Consider the following 20,247-nt stretch of genomic DNA (forward strand, 5'->3'; position numbering starts at 1 on the left):
CTCTGGTGCATTTGTGACAGGTCCAAGGCCTCTCGCCTTTCCTGCATGTCAGCTGCTTCAAATTTGAGGCTGAAAACTAGCCAAGAAGTTAGGCTAACTTTGGCGAGGCTGCAGTGTGTAATTGCTGCCCATCAGCTCTGGAGCCAAGGAGCCTGGTGCCTGCCCGGCTCCCCACTTTCTCACCACGGGACCTTCACCTGCCTGAGCCTCAGCTTGTCTATCTGCAAAATGGGGGGGCTATGATAGTACCCCCTCCACTGGTTCTTTTCAGGGCTCTTGTCTGGATTCCGTGAGAGCCAATGCACAGTAGTGCTTAGCTCCGTGTTGGGCACATGCTAGCATTCAGTGTTTGCTGCTATTAGCAATATTCCATAATGATAGCTACACTTATATAGTGCATTATAGGAGATAGGCATTCTCCTAAACATGTTTTCAATGTTAACTCATTTTATCCTTGTAACAGCCCTATGGTGTAGGTACCACTAATACCCCCATTTCCGATGAGGAAACTGAGGTACAGAGAGGTTAAATAATTTTTTTTGAAAATGTTTGTTTATTTATTTATTTTGGCCGCACTGGTCTTAGTTGTGGCACACAGGATCTTTCAGTTGTGGCATGCATGCGGGATCTAGTTCCCTGACTGGGGATCAAACCCAGGCCCCCTGCATTGGGAGCACGGAGTCTTACCCACTGGACCACCAGGGAAGTCCCAGAGAGGTTAAATAATTGTTCAGAGTAAGGGCTGAGCTGGAATTCAAACTCAGCCAGTTGGTTCTGGAGTCCGTGTTTTTGATCACCGTGCTGTAGCAGTGACTAGTGATCATTTTGTGCTTGGAGCCCAGTAGACAAGGGAAGAGCAGAGGAAGGAGTGAGGGGGCAGTGATGTCTCCTCCCAAAGTTCCAGCCATCATCCGAGACCAAGGCCTGCTGCTCCGATGGCCCCGGCCACCCGTGCTTGTGGACGGGACTGGCCTCGGTCGTAGAGCGGACAGCCGCAAGCGCACGGCAGCATTGGGACCTCCCCGGGGGCTGGTGCCCCCTTGCCCTGCTCCTGCAGCAGGACGGCCCGCCTCTAGCAAGTGGCGGCGTCCTTGCTTACGGGCAGGCTCCTGACCCACTGAGGCAGAGAAGCCAAGCTGCTGAGGAGGGAGAGAGAAGCTGCGGGACTGTAACATTTTCCTGAGAACCAGGTGGCTGTTTCTTGCCAGGCAGGAAGTGTTTGATAACCTAGAAGTGTGTTTCCCTCCCGCATCGCAGCCGCCTGAGCCGTGTCTGATCCTTCCTTGTTCCTTGTCTGTCTTCCCCATGTGCTCCAGGCACGCAGGCGCTTGGAATATGCTCACGGCGGCCGTGTGCGTGGCCCTGCTGGGCTGCCTGCAGGCCCAGGAGCTCCAGGGGCATGTCTCCGTAATCCTGCTGGGAGCCACCGGGGACCTGGCCAGAAAATACCTATGGCAGGGGCTGTTCCAGCTGTACCTGGAGGAGGCGGGGAAGGGCCACAGTTTTCGCTTCCACGGGACTGCTCTGACGAGCACCAAGCAGGGCCAGGAGGTCATAGCCAAGGTCCTGGAGTCCCTCTCCTGCCCCAGGGACACAGCTCCCGGTCGCTGCGCTGAACTCAAGGCTCAGTTCCAGCAGCTGAGCGAGTACCGCCGCCTGAAGACACCTGAGGACTATCTGGCCCTGAGCAAGGACATTGAGGCCCGGGTGCAGCACGAAGGCCTCCAGGAGGCCGGCAGGATTTTCTACTTCTCGGTGCCACCCTTCGCCTATGCAGACATTGCCCGCAGCATCAACAGCAGCTGCCGTCCAGGCCCAGGTGCCTGGCTGCGCGTTGTCCTTGAGAAACCCTTTGGCCATGACCACCGCTCAGCCCAGCAGCTGGCCACAGAACTTGGGAGCTTTTTCCAAGAGGAGGAGATGTACCGCGTGGACCATTACCTGGGCAAGCAGGTGAGCCTGCAGGGGTGGAGGGAGCTGGTGCAGGTAGACCCCGTCCACAGGGCCACACCGATGGCGGAATTGGGCCTGAAGGCGTCGTGAAATCTGGGCTTCCATGGTCATCTTGACTGTGGGCAGGAGGCAAGAGGCCGGAGGAAAGGCGGTGAGTGGCGAGGGCAGGACTGCTTGGCGCATGTCCACGTGTCCAGCCACCTGTTCTTTAGTGTATCCTGTGCTCTTTGTTTCCCAGCCAGGGTTCGGGCTCTGATGTCTCCGCGTTGCCCTGCATTCTCTGCAGAGGGGGCCCTGAGACTCTGGGGTCTGGACCTGGCTTCCAGCTGGGCATGCTGTGGGAATTAGAATTAACCACCTTCCTCCACACCCATCAGCTCTTTCTCAGTACCTTTTTCTTCCTGAGTTCTGTTTTGAACCAGAAGGCTGGTAACGAGATCTTAAAATGTAATAGGGACCCTAAGTCCATGCTTTTCATCCAGGCCCTGTGGTGGAGCGAGGGGCTGGCCTCCTGGGGGATGCTAGTCAGCTGGCCAGTTCACTCTGAACACACCTTCAGGGCCCCCTCGGGACACCTCTTCCCGGACACCGCAGCAGAGAATACACAAGCACCTGTGGTCTCTGGTGCTGACCAGGACGAGGGCCCAGGGCCCCAGGGGGGCACCACATAGTCCTCTGGGGCAGAGGCACCGCCTTCCGTCCAGCCCTGTTTGGAGCTGCAACATTCCAAAGACAGGTCCTCGGGCCAGTTGCCCATCCTGGTAGGTTTTTTCTCTTGTTTATGGGAGAAATTAGAAAAAAAACCAAAACTGGATGGTATTCAGTTTGAAGCTTTTCTTGCTCCATTTTTAGTGTTAAAATATCTCTTTTATTAAAAATTGATGATAATAGAAGATAGAGAATCCTTAAATATTTTCTTTCTTTGCAAAAGAAAAAGCTGGTGACCCTGTGTAGGTTACTGAGAGGTTTTTGGAGTCCTTACTGGGCTGTGAGGCCCTGGCGTCCAGGGACTGTTGCTGCCGAGAGCGTCTCTTCTGAGCAGGGGTAGAGAGGCTGGGGGCCCTTCGCTGGGTCAGGGTTCCCTGTTCGTCCTGCGAGGGACCACAGCACCACAGTCTCCTTCCCTGGCAGGTGGTGGCCCAGATCCTGCCTTTCCGAGACCAGAACCGCAAGGCCCTGGACGGCCTCTGGAACCGGCACCACGTGGAGCGCGTGGAGATCATCATGAAGGAGACCGTGGACGCAGAAGGTGTGTGCGTGCTCGCTGGCCCGCGTCTGTTGTGAGGCGCCGGCCCGCAGGACTGGAGGGTCTGCCTGGCCCCCACGCCTTGGCCGGTGCTTCTCAGAGGGAAGCTCCTGCGGGTGTGTGGTCTCCCTCCAGGGCCTGCCGTGTGCCCAGCTCTGAGTCATGCCACACCCCAGGGTGCCTGCAGGCAACCCCCACGTGGTCCTTGCTGCCCTTAGGGAGCATGCAGTCCCGTTAAGTAGACTTGGTCCAGGTGCTGAAACACTGGCTGGCAGTGAACCCTGGGAGGTCAGCTGGCTTTCCTGGGAGTGTGGTGGAGACCGGCAGCCGGCACGAGGGCTCCCGGGCTGGTATTCAGTACTGGTACCGGCGGTTCCCTCGGCCTTCTCCTCCCCTCCCCTGCTCACCTCTTGTGCGTTCGTTCTCAGCTTGCTGGTCACTTTGCTGGGGAGCCTCTGCCGACCATCCTGACAGGGTCCGCTCCTGCCGCACACGCAGAGCGCACGTGCCTCCCGTCCCTGCCCCTCTGCGCTCTTGGCCTCGTCTCATCCCCGCCCCGTCTGTCTTTCCCAGCTCCTCGCTGGCACCTGGCACGCACCTGGGAAGTGCTGACCAAACACCGCAGGAATGAGCGGTGTTGACCTGGGAGTAGGGACACCTGAGTGTCAGGCCTGTCTCTGCGTCCGAGTGACCTCAGCACGTCCATTCCTGTCCCTCATCTGTGAGGCCAGCGGGTTGTGTCGACAACAGCAGCTGAGGCCCCTTTGAGCTCCAGCGTTCCGTGATTCCATCACGTCTTGTGAGCATTGACTGTGTGTGTTTAAAGCATCCGTTCTTACCCCAAATCATGAAGGCTCATTCTTACTGTTTGCTGATGCCCCCAGTAGCCATATGAGATGGGCACTGTTATCAGCTCCCACCTACAGACGAGGTTGGGTGACGAGCCCAAGGTCACGGCCGCAAGTGGTGGGGCCGGGTCCTGGTCCAGGCAGTCTGGCTCCGGCACGGGCTCTGCACCACTGCAGCCAGCTCGTCCCCACCACTGTGTTCCGCAGCCTGAGCGGCGGTGCCGGAGGCCACCGTCCCCACCCCACAGTGTGTGCCTGCGTGGAGGGGAGGGCCCCTCGGGCCTGGATGGGGGACCAGGAGGTCTGTCTCCTTCTCTTTGCCTTGGTGACTCTCTTCAGCTTTCTCCCGTTTGTCTTTGAACGTGTGTTTAGTGCTATAGAAGCTCTCTGGGGGCTGCAGTGATAGAGAGGTGTGAAACCCAGCCGCAGTCCCCTGATACCTCAGGGGTTCACTGGGGGAGGTGGTATATCAGGACAAGCTCCACAGTGAATGATGCAGATGGTGCTTTGGGGCCGGGCGGGTGGGGAGGGGAGGAACGGTGGGCTGGGGTGTCAGGCAGGAGGCAGGCCTCGAAGGGCTTTGCTGTCCTTTAGGGGAGCTGGGTTTCTCCATCTGGAACCCATATGAGAAAAGAGGTGCTCTCCCCACTAAAGCGAGCCTTCCTGGGTCTTGGGGATCCTTCCCAAGCCTCCCACGTTTCCCCTCCTGTCCTCAGCAAGGGCTCAGGCCGTGGGTTTCCTCCTTGTGCCTGTGTGTGTTGGGTGTCCTGGCGGCAGTGAGGGCTGGGCTGCGCCCTGGCTTCATCTGCAGAGAGATGAGCTATAGATCCGGCGCTGAGAGCCTGGGGCGGGATGGGAGGAGGCCTGGCAACCCAGCTGTGGGCCAGGGCCAGGGGCCAGCACCTCTCTGCCTGGGCTTGACACGGGGTCTTCTCTCCTAGCCCATTTCTGGCAACTCCTTCCCGGGCCCACCCTGGGTTGGGGAAGAGTCGTGATGTCTGGAGTTACCAGTTGGCGTCATTGCCTCTTATTTCTTCCAACCCTGCCACCCCACCCTTCTTGCTATCTGATGTCATTTGCAGGATCCCTGCGGAGCCAGGGGCTAGGCAAACTGCAGGCCTGTTTATCCTTGCGAAGGTACCTTTGGATGTTGGAGAAAGGAAAACAGAAAGGCAGGGAGAGGCCTGGGCAGGTCTGTTTGCCACGGCAGGCCTATGGCAGGGAGAGTCTCGGGTTTGAGCGGCAATGTAACAGCCGAGGTCCAGGAAGGAGGGTGGCGCCGCGCCTCTGCCTTCAGGGCTGCTGTGTGTGACCAAAGCTCAGGCCCTGTCGCCTTCGGGGTGTGGGCTCCGAGCAGTGGATCTCACTGCTGCTAACCCCAGAGCACGTGCTGCTTCACCTGGCCCAGAGGCAGAGAGAGACAGAGCAGGGCAGGCGGCGGGGACCCACCAGCCCTGAGGGGCTTGCAGCCAGAGGGGGATAGTTCAGCCCACTGTCCTTGCCAGAGGTGGCCAGCAGGACTGCAGCTGTCCTGGGTGCTGGGTCTCCCTGGTCGGCCCATTTACCTGCTGGTTGGATACACAGGCATTGAGAGTGTATGGTGGGATGACTTCCTGCCTCTGTGCTCATCCCCGCAGGGTGGGGCTGTGGACCTGGGTCCTCGGTAACAGTGAGAACAGAGGGTCTCTTCTTCTCTCTGTCTGTGTCTGTCTCTTTCCCTCCCCCCCCCCCCCCACCTTCTGTCTGCCTGTCTCTCTTTCCCCTGGGGCTCGGGGACCCAGGATGACAGGGTTCTCTGCATCCCGAGGAAGCGGCCTGGTACAGCCCTGTGTCCCCAGCACGGATCCTTGCTCTCCCCTCTCGGTCCTGTTTTGGAGACCATCCCCCAGGGAGGTCCTGCAGGAGCTGGGGACCCTGCAGCCGCCCCACCATGGCCAGTAGGCCCTGTCCCAGCACATCAGGGCCTCGGCTGTGCCTCCTCGTGGGGTTGGGGGTGGGAGGCTGCAGGAGGAAAGACTGCCCTCCCCGCCAGAGGTCACAGTGTCTTGGTGTCGTTTGATGAGCTCAGCAGGCGAGCTGCCGCAGCAGGACTGAGCATGGCCAGCAAGCGTCCAGGCAGGATTCCGAGCCGCGTGGTCTGACCGTTAAGCAGAAGGACAGAGTGTGGCGGCACTCCCCTCCCCCATCCCCCTCCCTGACTCCTGTTCCAGGAGGCCCCGGAGGGCCCAGCTCCTGGTGGCAGCCTAGACTGCGGCCTGAGTGCTGGAAAGGGAGGGGCTGCGGGCGCTGGCACGGGGGCTTCTGAGCTGCAAGGTGGTTTGGATGTCTCCCCGACCCCCAGCCCCACCATCCAGGCCCCCAGCTCCCCTGCTCCGCGGCTGTGGGAGAGGTTTTTCCTCCTTTTCTGCCATAGCCTCTGGCCCAGAGGAGTTTGCTGCAGTCAAGGCTGCTGCATAGGCAGGAGGGGGAGAGAGCAAAGGGGAGGCGGGAGGAGAAGTGGTCCGTCTGCAGCCCCAGCGCCCAGCTCGCTCTCAGCCTCGTCTGGGGTACCCCTCTGGGGAGTCCCCGTCCAGTGAGCCCCTGAGAGTCACAGAAACCCTGGGTACCTGCCGGGGTCTCCTGAAGCAGCACTCCGGGCCGTCCGAAGAGTGACCTTGGCTGGGCCACTAGCCTGTGTGTGGAGGTGAGCCCTGCCGGCCCTCATCGCGGCCACTGGGAAGGGCTCTGCTGAAAGGGGGGCTGGTCGCTCATGGACTGAGGTGCAGCTGTGCAGGCCAGGCTGCCCTTTCTTCCGGGGGTGCTGGGATGTGGTCCCAGGTCGGTGGCCCCTCAGAACCCAGGCTCCTCACCACTGTGCCTGCAGCCTCAGTCTGTCCGTCGGCAGTCGGCCTTCCTGCCAGGATGTGCTCGGGCCGTCTCTCTGCTGCCCTACATTCCCCTCTGGCTGGAAGGCTCTTTTTTTTTTGGCAGGAGAAAGGAGGGAGACTTCCTGAGGACAGTGTAGCTGTCACTGCTTTGGGAGGGTCCCTGTTCTGACATTGGCATGATGCACGTTGACCTCTGAGGGTTGGAATGATCATTCCGTACCCCTCACTGAGGGATCAAGGCAGCCGGCATCCTCCCAGGTACCCCCCCGCTGTCTTGCCTCCCAGCCTGGTGTGTGAGGAGGGGCTGAGAGGTCGCTCAGCTCCCCTTCCAGCCGTCTGTAGGGCTGTCTGCAAGGTGAGCCCAGGGCAGCTGCCGGGCCTCCAGCCCGTGGACCCTCACTCTCCTTGGCCCTCCGCCTTTTTATTTTTAGCGGTCCCAGAAGCTACTGGTAGAGATGGCAGCTGGCTTTTAGTTTTTTTTTGTTTTGCTGGGAAAATCCGAATCTCCCACAGTGTGGAGGCAATGAGGAGGGCGTTTCTGGTCCCAGATCTGAAGGCTTCATCTTCAGCACAATCTCTACATGATGGTAACCCCTGTTGCCTCTCTCTTGGGATTGTTTTAAGGATTAAAGCGGATAATGTGCATGGAAATACTCTACAAATGGAGATGCTGTTCTCTGTCCAGGTCGGCAGGGTGGGGAAGCAGCAGTGTTCTCCGTCTCTCTGGGCTCCACGTGGCTTGTAGGTGACTTGTGTTGGGTTATATAAAGACCCGTAATTGATCTGCAATTCTCTTGTGTCCATTTTTCACATAATATTATCTCTCTCTCTCACTTACATATGTATTTAAATTTCCATGTATTGACAATTTGTGTAATATATACCTTTCAGTAGCTCTGTGTTTCTGTTCAATTCTGTTTATATCACAGAATATGAATTATTCTATTATTAGGCATCTCAGTTTCCACTTTTTGCTATTTTAAATAGTACTTTGCACACTTAACAAAAAATTAAGATATGATTGACATACCATAAAATTTACCCTTTTTTAAAGCGTGCAATTCAGTAGTTTTTAATATATTCACACAGTCATGCAACCATTATCTAATTCTAGAACATTTATGAGTGTTCTAAAAAGTATTTCTTCTTTAAGTATACTTCTGAAGTGGAATGACTAGGCCAGAAGGGTGAAAACGACTTCATGGCGGTTATTACATCTTATCGGACTGTTTTCCAGAAAATTCGCAACAGCAGCGTCCATCGCTAGTGGTATTCCTACAGCTTTGCCCACATCGGGCGCCCCTGTCTCCCCTGTCCCTGCCGGTGTGGTAGGTTTGCAGCAGCTCTTCTCAGGCGTGTGGGACACAGCTGCTTCTGCCTCACGTGGGGCGCCGCCCCGTGAGATTTCGAAGGGCAGCACAACCAAGGGGCAAAGTGACGGGGTCGTGCTTGCGACCCTGTGACTTGGACGAGCTCTGGGTTTCAACAGTTTGGGAGCCAAGTTCATAGGGGTCTTTGTTCCTGTCGTCCCACCTGGTCATGCTTTATTCTGTCCTTGTTCATGTATTGATGGGTTTTTACCCCTCAGCTTTCAACCTAGGAAGGATGCTAGGAGTCATTATGGATCATTTTCAGGAAAAATCAGTCCACAATAACTGGTGGTAACCAGAAGAAATCACATTGTTGGGTGCCGTCAGGAGGACCAGCCCCTACCTTCCTCTCCCTGCCTGTCCTCTCCCCCATGAGGTGCCGGCCCTGGGCCTGATCACTCCACGTTAACTGGAAGTACAGCTAAGCAGGAGAGGATCAAAGTCCACAAACGTATGGGCTGTGCTAAACACAGGCGCACCTCCACCCCGTCCCATCCCGAAGCTTGAAATTAAGGAATGAAGGAAGCTCTCTTTTACACAGCGGGTAGCAAACCTATGAATGCGTTCTCCCCAGGAGTGAGAGAGGATAAAAATAGGAAGGGGGCCACTTAGGGATTTGCTGAACTAATGACTAGTAAGCAGATAACAGGGCTTTTTAAGACTCTGCTGTGTTCTCTCCATAAAGAATTCATCTGTTCTCAAAGCTTTAATTATCCTCTTTACACTCTTTAATCTCCTGTATTTCACTGATTCTAAGACACACATTTTTACATATTTGAACCTCTCTAAAGTTGAGTTTACCATTGATGGGTTGATATCGTTGAATTGGCAGCCTGTTTCTTAGTGGTGACAAAATAATGATGCTTTCACCATCATTGGCATCTTTGATGTGATGAGATTTAGTCTGTCTCCAGCATTCATTGCCTTTCCAAGCCCTAGTATTATGCCTCCAGCTACCCTTGAGATATTTTCACTGGATGTGTATCACCACGTCAGACCCAGCAGATTTAGAACTTAAACCATCATTGCATTTTTCTCATGAAATACCGTCTGCTCTTTCTAACTTCTTTATTTTCAAATGGTGACCATTCTCTGAGTTGCCCAGCTGGTAGCCTTTCTCTCACAGCCCCTGTAATAATAATGCTGGCCAATGTTTATTAGTGTTTCCTGCATGCCAGGCACTGTTCCAAGCCCCATTAATCCTCACAGCAGCCCTACAAGGCAGGTACTGTGACCAGTCCTCTTTTATATGGGATGTAGAGCCACTCGCCCGGGGTCACAGGGCTGAAAGATGGCAGAGTGGGTACTTGAACCCGAGCAGCGTGGTTCCAGAGCCTCCAGATCTCAACTCTTGCACTGCCTTTCATGGATCCAGCCAGTGGCCATGCAGTCTTCACTCGTGCACTGAATAATGTCTCTGTGTTTCACTGTTTGCTCTGGCCCCTGTTGCTTCCTTTGATTGCAGCAAAAGCTGCCCCATTGATTTCGTTTCCACCAGTCCCCTCTCTGTTCATCTTGCCAATCAGAGATGGCTTAATCTTCCCACAGCGCCTCCTTCAGGGTTCCACTTCCCTACTCTTAACACCTTTCTAAAAAAATTTTATTGATATACAACTCACATATCATACAGTTCACTTATTTAAAGTTTACAATTCAGTGGGTTTCGGTGTATTCACAGAGCTGTGCATCCGTCACCACAATCAATTTTAGAACATTTTCATCACCCCACAAAAGAAGCTCTGTACCTCTGAGTTCCCCCTGCCCCCAGCCCCTGGCAACTGTTAACTTACTCTCTGTCTGTATGGATTTGCCTGTTCTGGACATTTCATGTAAATAGAATATGCAATATGTGACTTTCTGTGTCTGGCCTCTCTCACTGAGCGTAATGTTTTCAAGGTTCTCTGTGTCAGTGCTTCATTTCTTTTTCTTGCTGAGTAACATTCTGTTGTGTGGATGGATGGACCACATTTTATCCATTTATCAGTTGGTGGACATTTGGGTTGTTTCTACTTTTTGGCTATTGTGAAGGGAACTTTATTTTTATTTATTTATTTGTTTATGGCTGCGTTGGGTCTTCGTCGCTGCGCGCGGGCTTTCTCTAGTTGCGGCGAGCGGGGGCTACTCTTCGTTGCGGTGCGCGGGCTTCTCATTGTGGTGGCTTCTCTTGTTGCAGAGCACCGGCTCTAGGCATGCGGGCTTCAGTAGTTGTGGCTCATGGGCTCTAGAGCACAGGCTCAGTAGTTGTGGTGCACGGGCTTAGTTGCTCTGTGGCATGTGGGATCTTCCCGGACCAAGGTTCGAACCCGTGTCCCCTGCAGGCGGATTCTTAACCACTGCGCCACCAGGGAAGCCCTCGGCTATTGTGAATAACGCTGCTCTGAACATTCATGTACAAGTTTTTACGTGGACATACGTTTTCATTTCTCTTGGGTATGCACCTAGGAGTGGAATTGCTGGATCATACAGTAACTCTATTTAACTGGTGAGGTCAAGAACTTTTAATAGCTCCTCAAACCCCTCTGTCTAGTTTCCAAAGCCCTTTCCATCTGTTCTCGATATCTGCCATTCCAAATCACAACCTGGCCGCTTCTGCCAGACCAGGCTCACCCTCACCATCTGACCTGCGTGTCGGGGCCTCTGATCTCCGGCTCATGCTTCTCACCCCAACTAGGACACAGTCCAGGGGCAGAGTCAGCCCACACATACATTTCTTTGAGACACACAGTGGTTTAAAAAATCTGAATTATCTGTGCAAGTGAGATTATACTTAATGATCCAGATTTTCATGTTCTCTAAAAATTGCAAGATTTGGTCACCGTGGGCCCACATACCTGTGAGGTACCCCCCGCCTGACTGCAGCTGAGGGACACAGCCCTACCTTGTCCTTCTCACACCTTTCCTGGCCTGCTAGGTGCTGGGGTCCCTGACCTCTTACCTAGACCCATCCCTCCACGACCCAGCTCGGCTTGCTGCTTTGACCATCGTGCTCCACTTCTGAAAGCCGCTAGAGCTTGTGCTGCTCTGCTCCACACAGGCGGCTGTTTAGATGGGCGTGCCGGGCAGCTACAGGGGAGCTGTGACGGCACTGAGAATTGCAGGCTCTGGGGCCAGCTGCCTGGGTTCAGATCTCACTTTTACCCCCTTATACCAGCTGTGTGACCTTGGGCCAGTTACCTGACTTCTCTGAACCTCAGTTTCCTTACATTTTAAAATGGGGGTAGCAGTAGGACCCCTTTATCTGTTGTTACTGTGAGGGGTAAATGGACTGATATACATGTTATTATCAATATTATCATTACTGTCTTTTTCCCGATGTCTTCTCAGTGATAATGTGCAAACTTTGGAGACCAGACCGCGGCGGGGCTGGGAGCTCAGCCGTGGCTTCTCAGCGGCGGGCACGCCGGGCTGGTTGTCCTGTGCATCTGGGGTTCTGCCTCCTCGGCCAGAGCTGCAGCCCCACGCTCCACCCCTGAGGACGAGGGCACCTTCCCACGAGCTGGCTGTGGGCCTCACTTCCTGCCCCGCAGTGCTGGTGCCGCCACCAGGCCTGGCCTGTGGGGCTGAACTCAGGGCAGGTGGTCCCTGCTCAGCGTCCAGCTGGCTCGAGAGAGATGGCGAGCCCGGTCAGGGCAGGTGGGCCGGGCAGGTCTGAACCGGGAGCCACTTCTTTTTGTTTGTTTGAATTAAATATTGACCGGATAAAAAAGAATGCTTACACAATCTAGGGAAGATATGCAAAACTATGATGTGACGAATGCCGGGGTGCCTGCCAACCTTGTGTCCCTCCCCCAAATTCTATCCCAGTCCCCATCCTTTGCGTTCCAAGTTTCAGGTGGACTTTCCCCTTGCTTCTCTTTCTTGTTTCTATGTGTGTCCAGTTCCCTAAACAACGTGCTGTTTCATTTTGAAGAGCCGTCACACTGTGTGTGTGTGAGAGTTGAGTCTTTCTGTCCCTTTAACCTGCATTCACCGTAATCTCTCCAGATCTGTCTTCTAATAACTGACTTTATTTCCAGCTGTTCCTAATCCATAAAACCCATCTATGGAATTTCTAATTTCCCCTTATATTTTTCATTGATTGAAATTCTGTTTATTCTGGTCATTTTATGTCATATTTTCAAATTTAATTTTTATCAAAGCAATCAGGTTTCTTCCTCTCAGCATTGTGCCTTTGCGGGTGATTCCTGACGACATGGGTGTGTTCACTTTCTCGGCCATACAGTGTTCTGCGATGTGACTGCAGCAGTGCATCTGGTGCTCGGGACGCAGCAGGGAGCAGACAGATGCAGTCCTACTTTGATGGAGCTTCAAGGGTGCCAGGGAAGAGAGATAAACAGGCACCAAGTTAGTCAGGTGAACTGGCCAAAGACAGGACCCCCAGGAGGGGAGGCCAAGAGGTCGGTAAAAATCTCCTAGAAGCTGAGACCTGAAGGAAGAGTAGGAGTTGCTGGGTGGGAGAGCTGATCCCACGTTATAGGTGATGCTCGTGAACCTTGGATAAATGACTGCTCTTCCTATTGTGATGTCACCTTTTTCTGTATGTAAGGCTGTGATTGGCCCAAATCTTGGCAAGTCAGCTGAATGTGAACACGTCGTCTGAGCTGTTGTGCATTTGAACCCTAAGCCTTTAGACCATTGCGTTGTATGTATTTGAGTCACTGATAATGAGAGTTCATGCCGAGGTCTGGAGGAGGGAGAGTAATGTGTGTGGTTGACCAGCTCCTGACTCCGCTCGTCCTAGCGCTGGGCCTCTGATTCTTTCCTCTCGCGTAGAGCCAGGACAATCGTGGTACCCGCCGTGCGGGATCTCGTGGGTGTGACGGGTACAGTCGTGGTACCCGCCGTGCGGGAGCTCGTGGATGTGACCGGAGGGCGGTGCCTAGCATCTCCGCACTGTCCCAGGCACAGCAGGCGTCGGTGTTGTCACTGCCGGGCTCTGTGATCAGTGTTCTGTGTCTCACCCTCTTTTACCCTCTCAGTAACTGTCCACCGGGCAACTTGACGTCTCCACCTGTATGTCTTAAGCTTAAACACACCTAAAACGGAGCTCCTGGTTTCCCCTCCACCAGACCATCCCTCTCCTAGTCTCCTCGTCTCAATAGATGCCGCCGCTGCCCGTCTTTGCTCAGGCCTGAGTCCTAGGAGTTGTCTTTGGTCCCTCCCTTGCTCGTGCTTACCCGCATCTGTCAGTGGGTCCAGTCAGTTCTGACGCCAGAAAGGACCGTCCACTCCCTCCAACTGCCTTTTTTTTTTTTTTAAAGGGTATTTACTTTTTTTTTTTTAAAGGAATTCCTTTATTTTTATTATTTATTTATTTATTTATTTATTTATTTATTTATTTATTTATTTTTGGGTGTGTTGGGTCTTCGTTTCTGTGTGAGGGCTTTCTCCAGTTGCGGCGAGTGGGGGCCACTCTTCATCGCGGTGCGCGGGCCTCTCACTATCGCGGCCCCTCTTGTTGCGGAGCACAGGCTCCAGACGCGCAGGCTCAGCAGTTGTGGCTCATGGGCCCAGTTGCTCCGCGGCATGTGGGATCTTCCCAGACCAGGGCTCGAACCCGTGTCCCCTGCATTGGCAGGCAGATTCTCAACCACTGCGCCACCAGGGAAGCCCCAGCTGCCTTTTTGATGCCACTTTAGTCCAGGCCCCACTGTCTCCCCTGGGCAACCGCACAGCCTTCTCCTCGGTCTCCTCTTTCTGTAGCCACTCTCCCCGCAGCAGGCCGGGCGTCCATGAATGTACGGAAGATCTTGATGTTTGCTGCTTCAGACCCTCCAGTGGCTTCCCCTGAGCTTAGAAACAAGTCCAGCCTCGTCCCCTGGTGCTACGAGCCCTGCCCTCCTGTCTGCTGTCTCCCGCTCACCTCCTTCTGGACGCCTGGCAGCCGAGCTTGTTCCTGCCTCAAGGCTCTTCCTCTCGAAGCTTCCCTTCATCCGGAATGTTCTCCCCAGCTTCTTGCAGGGCTGCCTCTTCAGGTCTCAGAGGGGCCCGCCTGTTACCCTCTGTCATGAGCTCTGTCTGTAATGTCTTTATTGGCTTTTCTCCCTCCCATCTTCCCTCCCTCCCTCCCTCCCACTCACTGTAAGCTGTGGGCAAGGACCTGTCTGTTGCCCAGCGCCTCGTGCGCTTGGTAGGGGGTGGCAGTGAGCCCCATTTGATGGCAGGATGCAGAGCAGAGACTCAGAAGTCAGGTAACTCATCAGGGTCGTGCGCTAGCAGGCCACCCAGGCCCTCGCTGTAATGCGCAGGGCCAGACCTGCTGGCCAGGGCCCAGGATCCACGAATGCAGTCTGGCCTCTGCGGGGGCCAGAGCCTTACCCACGCAGGTGCCTGGAGACGCCCAAGGGGTGTGACACCTTCTGGTAGAATGGTTCTCGTTGAAGGGAGGTGGCTCAGAAACGCCTGCCCTCCTTTCTTCCCCTGCTCTGCTCCGTAGCCCACTCTCCGCACTGGGGAGTGCGGCTGCAGGGACCTGAAGCACAGGCGGGGGTCCTGGCGCTCGTCAGGGAGGTGGGGCGTATTGCCGGGTCCTTATGACCTTCTCCCTCCCCCCCGCTCAGGTCGCACCAGCTTCTACGAGGAGTACGGCGTCATCGGTGATGTCCTGCAGAACCACCTGACCGAGATCCTCATGCTGGTGGCCATGGAGCTGCCCCTCGACATCAGCAGCTCGGAGGCGGTGCTGGGGCACAAGCTCCAGGCCTTCCGGGCCCTGCGGGGCCTGCAGAGGGGCAGTGCTGTCGTGGGCCAGTACCAGGCTTACCGTGGGCAGGTGCGCAGAGAGCTGCAGAAGCCAGACAGCTTCCACAGCCTGACGCCGACCTTTGCAGGTGGGCTCCGGGGCTGGGCACGGGCTGCTGGGCCGCCCCCCACCCGTATCCCCCAGACGGAAGCAGTGCTCCCAAACCGGACGCCCTTCAGGTTGGGTTGGAAGGGACTTGAAGTGGGGTTTTCACACGGGTGCTCAGTGGCGAGTAAGAAATGCCCCTGCCTCTCTGACCTCCCGCCGGCTCAAAGCAGCGGGTCACCTGCTGGCTCCCTCTGGGCGGAGGACACCTCAGTGATGGTCTCCATTCAGTCCACGTCCACGGATCCTGCCAGGGCTCGCCAGTCTGGGCTCAGACCTGGCTTTGCCCTTGTGGAGCTTACATCAGCCCCCAGAGAGGCTGCAGGCCTGCCTGCTGCAGCCGGGGGCACCCCCAGTGGGCGGGCACCACGCTGGTCAGGCAGGTCAGGCAGTGTCCAGGGGCCATCCTCTGGACACTTCCACAGGCTCAGAGCTTTCTGGGGGAAGCTGGCTCCCTGCCACTGAGATAACAGCCTCCACAGCCAGAGCAGCAGCTGCTCGTCGGGCACTGACCACGTGCCTGGCACTTTATAAACATCATCTCATTTAATCCTCACGTGGGCAGACGCATCAGGCAGGTGTGATTATCACCCGCCTCCAGAGGTGAGGAACCGTGAGGCTCAGTCAGGTTGCCAGAACTTGCCCAAGGTCACGCAGAGATAGTACGTGGGAAAACCAGGCTTGGGACTCGAGTCCGGAGGGCACTCGGCGTCCGGCTCTTAGCGCCGTGGTCCCCGCTGCAGGTCTCCTCACCTGCACGGCCGTTCCCCGCTGGCCGGTGGCTGAGAGCCCTGTCCGCCCTCCCCTTCGCCCTGTATGTGACGGCCTCAGCGCGTCCTGAGTGCTATGCAAACAGGAAGGAAGTCCGTTTCCCTAGGAACCCACACCCCCTCGGTCAGGATCGCCGCTGCCTTGCCCACCCTCCTTGAGACTCTTCTCAGAGCCTCTGGGTGGAGCCTCTGAGCCCAGTGCCCCTTGGCTTGGGGACGGTGACTCTGAGAGGCGCCTCGGGGAGCTGGGGGTCCGAGGTGGCCCCAGAGGCTGCTTTTCAAGCACCGACTGGGAAGAGAAGGTAACAGAAGAGGTGGAAGGTGGGGGTGAGGCTAGCGAGGGCAGGGGTGCCCAGAGGAGGGCTCGGAGAGGGAAGGCTTGCTGGCAGGAAGGAAAGGAGAGGAAGGTGAGGGGGCCGAGAGGACCTGGTCCTTACGCTGGAGCATCACCTCCACTGTCCCCCTGTCACCCCAGGCATCCTCGTTCACATAGACAACCTTCGCTGGGAGGGGGTCCCTTTCATCCTGATGTCCGGCAAAGCCTTGGATGAGAGAGTGGGCTACGTTCGGATCTTGTTCAAGGACCAGGTGTACTGTGCCCAGAGCGAGAAGCGCTGGGTCCCGGCCCAGAGCCACTGCCTTCCTCAGCAGATCATCTTCTACATTGGCCACGGTGAGCTGGGCAGCCCAGCTGTGCTGGTCAGCAGGAACCTGTTCAGGCCCTCCCTGCCCTCTGCCAGCTGGAAGGAAGTGGAGGGCCAGCCTGGGCTTCGCCTCTTTGGCTGCCCTCTGTCTGATTACTACGCCTACAGCCCTGTGAGGGAGCAGGACGCCTACTCCATCCTCATCTCTCATATCTTCCACCGCCGGAAGGACTCCTTCATTGCCATGGAGAACTTGCTGGCTTCCTGGGTCTTCTGGACGCCCTTGCTGGACAGCCTGGCCCACGAGGTCCCACGCCTCTACCCAGGAGGAGCAGAGAATGGACACCTGTTGGACTTTGAGTTCAGTGGCAGCCACTTGTCCTTCTCCCAGCCGCCATTGGAGCAGCTGGTACCGGGGCCGGATTCCGCTCCGATGCCCAGCGACTTCCAGGTTCTCGGGGCCAAGTACCGAGACAGCCCGCTGATATCAGCCTGGCCGGAGGAGCTGATCGCCAGGCTGGCCGGCGACATCGAGGCTGCAGCTGTGCGGGCTGTGAGGCGCTTTGGCAAGTTCCACCTGGCACTCTCGGGCGGCTCGAGCCCCGTGGCCCTGTTCCAGCAGCTGGCCATGGGGCACTACGGCTTCCCCTGGGCCCACACACACCTGTGGCTGGTGGACGAGCGCTGCGTCCCGCTCTGGGACCCCGAGTCCAACTTCCAGGGCCTGCAGGCTCACCTGCTGCAGCACGTGCGTGTCCCCTACTACAACATCCACCCCATGCCCGTGCACCGGCGCCAGCGGCTCTGTGCCGAGGAGGACCAGGGCGCCCAGGCCTATGCCGAGGAGATCTCCACCCTGGTGACCAACAGCAGCTTCGACCTGGTGCTGCTGGGCATGGGCACCGACGGGCACACGGCCTCCCTCTTCCCTCAGTCACCCGTCGGCCTGGACGGCGAGCAGCTGGTGGTGCTGACCACGAGCCCCTCCAGCCCGCGCCGGCGCATGAGCCTCAGCCTGCCCGTCATCAACCGTGCCCGCCAGGTGGCGGTCCTGGTCATGGGCCGGATGAAGCGCGAGATCGCCCTGCTGGTGAGCCGCGTGGGCCGCGAGCCCAGGAAGTGGCCCATCTCGGGCGTCCGGCCTGATTCTGGCCAGCTGGTGTGGTACATGGACTACGACGCGTTTCTGGGGTGACGGCACCTTTGCCCTTCGCTCACCCCCGCGCTTTCCTTCACCCATCGTCTCTCCGCCCCCTCCGTCCTGCCCCAGCCCGCCTGCCCTGCTCTCTGGAATCTGATGCCTCATGGTCAGGCTCCCGGAGACGAAGGACAAAGCCCTTCCCCAGCCCCTGTGACCGTCCCTGCCTAGTGGTGGTGGGTACACACGGGAACAGGAAGAAATGGAATCTCTGCTCTTGAGAAGCTTCGAATCCAAGTCAGGAGAGAAATGTCCACCTTAAGAAAAGACCTGCAGCAGTCACACGTGAACACCAGCCAGCACAAAATAGGACGGTCTGAAAACTCCCCCCTTGAGCAGGAATGTGGTGAGCCGAGGTTAACGGGGTGTTTCCTGCGGGCCGGGACCCTTCGACCAGCTCTGGTGGAAAAGCAGAACGTGGGTGGTAGAAAGCAGGAGCCCAGGCACCAGCGGCCCTGTGCCCCCCACAGAGCAGGCGGCTGGGAGCCCTCCCCCCTCCTCCATCCCCTTCCTCCCGAGCCTCTGGCGCAGCCTGCTGTACTGTCTCCCCCGGGGCCACCTCCACCTGCTCTGCATCTCGGGTCTCTTTCTTTTCAGCCCCGACCATGGAGATCTTCCCACCCCCTCTCTGTTTCTTTGCTGTCCCTCAGACGCCCCATTCATGGACAGATGATGACAGTAACACGGTGACAAACAAGATGTTAAAATGGAGCCAGAAATCGTGCGACTGTGGTTTGCAGCTCCTTTTCTCAGTAGATGGATTTCTCTGATGGCAGGAGGCTCTGGTTCCCCAGCTCTGTCAGGGAAGACCCCTGCCCCACGCTTGCGCTCCCGTCCCCAGCCAACTCTGCGTGAAACACACTGGAGATAGATGATCAGGATTTAAGAGGGTCCTTTGTGTCTCAGGGGACTTCCCAGTGAGTGTTTCCACTCTCGGTGTCCCCTCTTGTTTTACCTGGGAAGATCCAGTTAAATCTTTCTCTTGACGGTGACATCTCATTTGGGGGGAGAGATGTGACATCAGGTGATCGCGACCATCCAGGTGCTCTGACCTGACCAGGCTGAGCCAGGCCTCCCTGGTGGGGCCCTGCAGCTCACGTCAGCACTGGCTGCCCACGACCGTCTCAGGGACTTGACTGATGGTCAGCGCCGAGGGAGGCTGCCGCCTGCCCTTCTCATACTACCTCGTGGCGGCATCGGCCTCCTGTCTGCCGGTCCCTCCTGCCAGCGCTCACCTCACCACTAACGCGTTGCTGAAGATCTGGGGGAAACCAACGAGCTTCTCGTTAAGAGTAGGTGGGTGCTCCGCTCCTGAGCAGCCATGGGTCAGTAATACCTGTTTTTCTGAAACCCCCAAGGCAGGGGCATCTCCAAAATTCTTTTTTAAAAAATCAAAATTCTCAGGACACTTTTTTTTTTTTTTTTGGCTGCGTTGGGTCTTCATTGTTGCTCGGGCTTTCTCTAGTTGGGGCGAGTGGGGACTATCTTCGTTGTGGTGCACTGGCTTCTCGTTGCGGAGCAGGGGCTCTAGGTGTGTGGGCTTCAGTAGTTGTGGCACGCGGGCTCAGTTGTGGTACATGGGCTCAGTAGTTGTGGCACGCGGCTCTAGAGCTCAGTAGTTGTGGCGCACGGGCTTCGTTGCTCCGCGGCACATGGGATCTTCCTGGACCAGGGCTCGAACTGGTGTCCCCTGCATTGGCAGGCGGATTCTTAACCACTGAGCCACCAGGGAAGTCCTCTCAGGACACATTTAATTTTTATTTCAACTTCCCACATAGCCATGTCCCCAAGATATGTCAATAAAGGATAAGACAGGTATTTCTGTGTAACTGTTCCCCCATCTTATAGTCACATTTTGTAACAGGCAGATATATCTGATCAGGCAGATACAAAGTGTCAAGGTCACAACAAGGGCTTTCCTGGGTGAGAAGAAGCATCATGAAATCTGTTTCTCTACATTTGATTGTTGACACTTTCTTCAAGGCAGTTTACACTTCTTCAAGAATTTAAAAGAGTTCTTGCTGTGATTTGAGATGTGTGCGTGTGAGGTGGGCGCTGGCCGGGGGCCCTGCACCTGTTGAAATTTGGCTTCCCCTGGTCTCCAACGACCCGGTCCAGACAGGACATCTCTCTTTAGTCCAAGAGAGCTCACCTTGGCCAAACAGAGCACAGTGCCAGGGTCAGGAAGTCTCCTCCCTTTCTGAAGAGTCAGCATTTTAGCTTTGATGCACCTGGTGGGCCGGCCTGCAGGAGCGGACACGTGGTTGTCGGCCGAGTGCCGCCTCTGGCCACATGGGGGCGCCCTCGCGCCATCCCTGCTGTCTGGAGCGCGGAGGCGTTTCCCCTACGCGCAGGTTCCTGCGCTTCCCCGGCCCCTTGGCGCTGAGCAACGCCCCCACCCCCACGCCCCCCGCCCCCGCCCCCGCCGTTGTTCTTTAGGAACTTGTTCCTCTGTGAGAAAGAAAGGGACCTCCACGTACCTGAGTGTCACCGCAAGACCATTT

The 20,247-nt window shown here is 56.4% G+C and overlaps 1 protein-coding gene across 2 annotated transcripts in view; it reads left to right on the forward strand.

Moving 5' to 3' along the window:
* The window catches only part of H6PD (hexose-6-phosphate dehydrogenase/glucose 1-dehydrogenase), a 40,562-nt gene that overhangs the window by 16,737 nt on the left and 3,578 nt on the right, over window positions 1–20,247 (forward strand). Inside the window, exons 3-6 of one of the 2 annotated variants that reach the window (XR_009008589.1) lie at window positions 1,317–1,953; window positions 3,085–3,202; window positions 14,845–15,114; window positions 16,377–19,039. Coding sequence is in view for 1 of the 2 variants with exons in the window: in XM_007170033.2 (XP_007170095.2) it covers window positions 1,317–1,953; window positions 3,085–3,202; window positions 14,845–15,114; window positions 16,377–17,740 (2,389 nt within the window). In the remaining variant the exon portion in view is untranslated. Of the gene's footprint in view, window positions 1–1,316; window positions 1,954–3,084; window positions 3,203–14,844; window positions 15,115–16,376; window positions 19,040–20,247 lie in introns of those variants that run through there. The other variant, XM_007170033.2, reaches the window with a different exon arrangement.

The sequence above is a fragment of the Balaenoptera acutorostrata genome, chromosome 1 (genome assembly GCF_949987535.1).
Source record: "Balaenoptera acutorostrata chromosome 1, mBalAcu1.1, whole genome shotgun sequence".
Lineage (NCBI taxonomy): Eukaryota > Metazoa > Chordata > Mammalia > Artiodactyla > Balaenopteridae > Balaenoptera > Balaenoptera acutorostrata.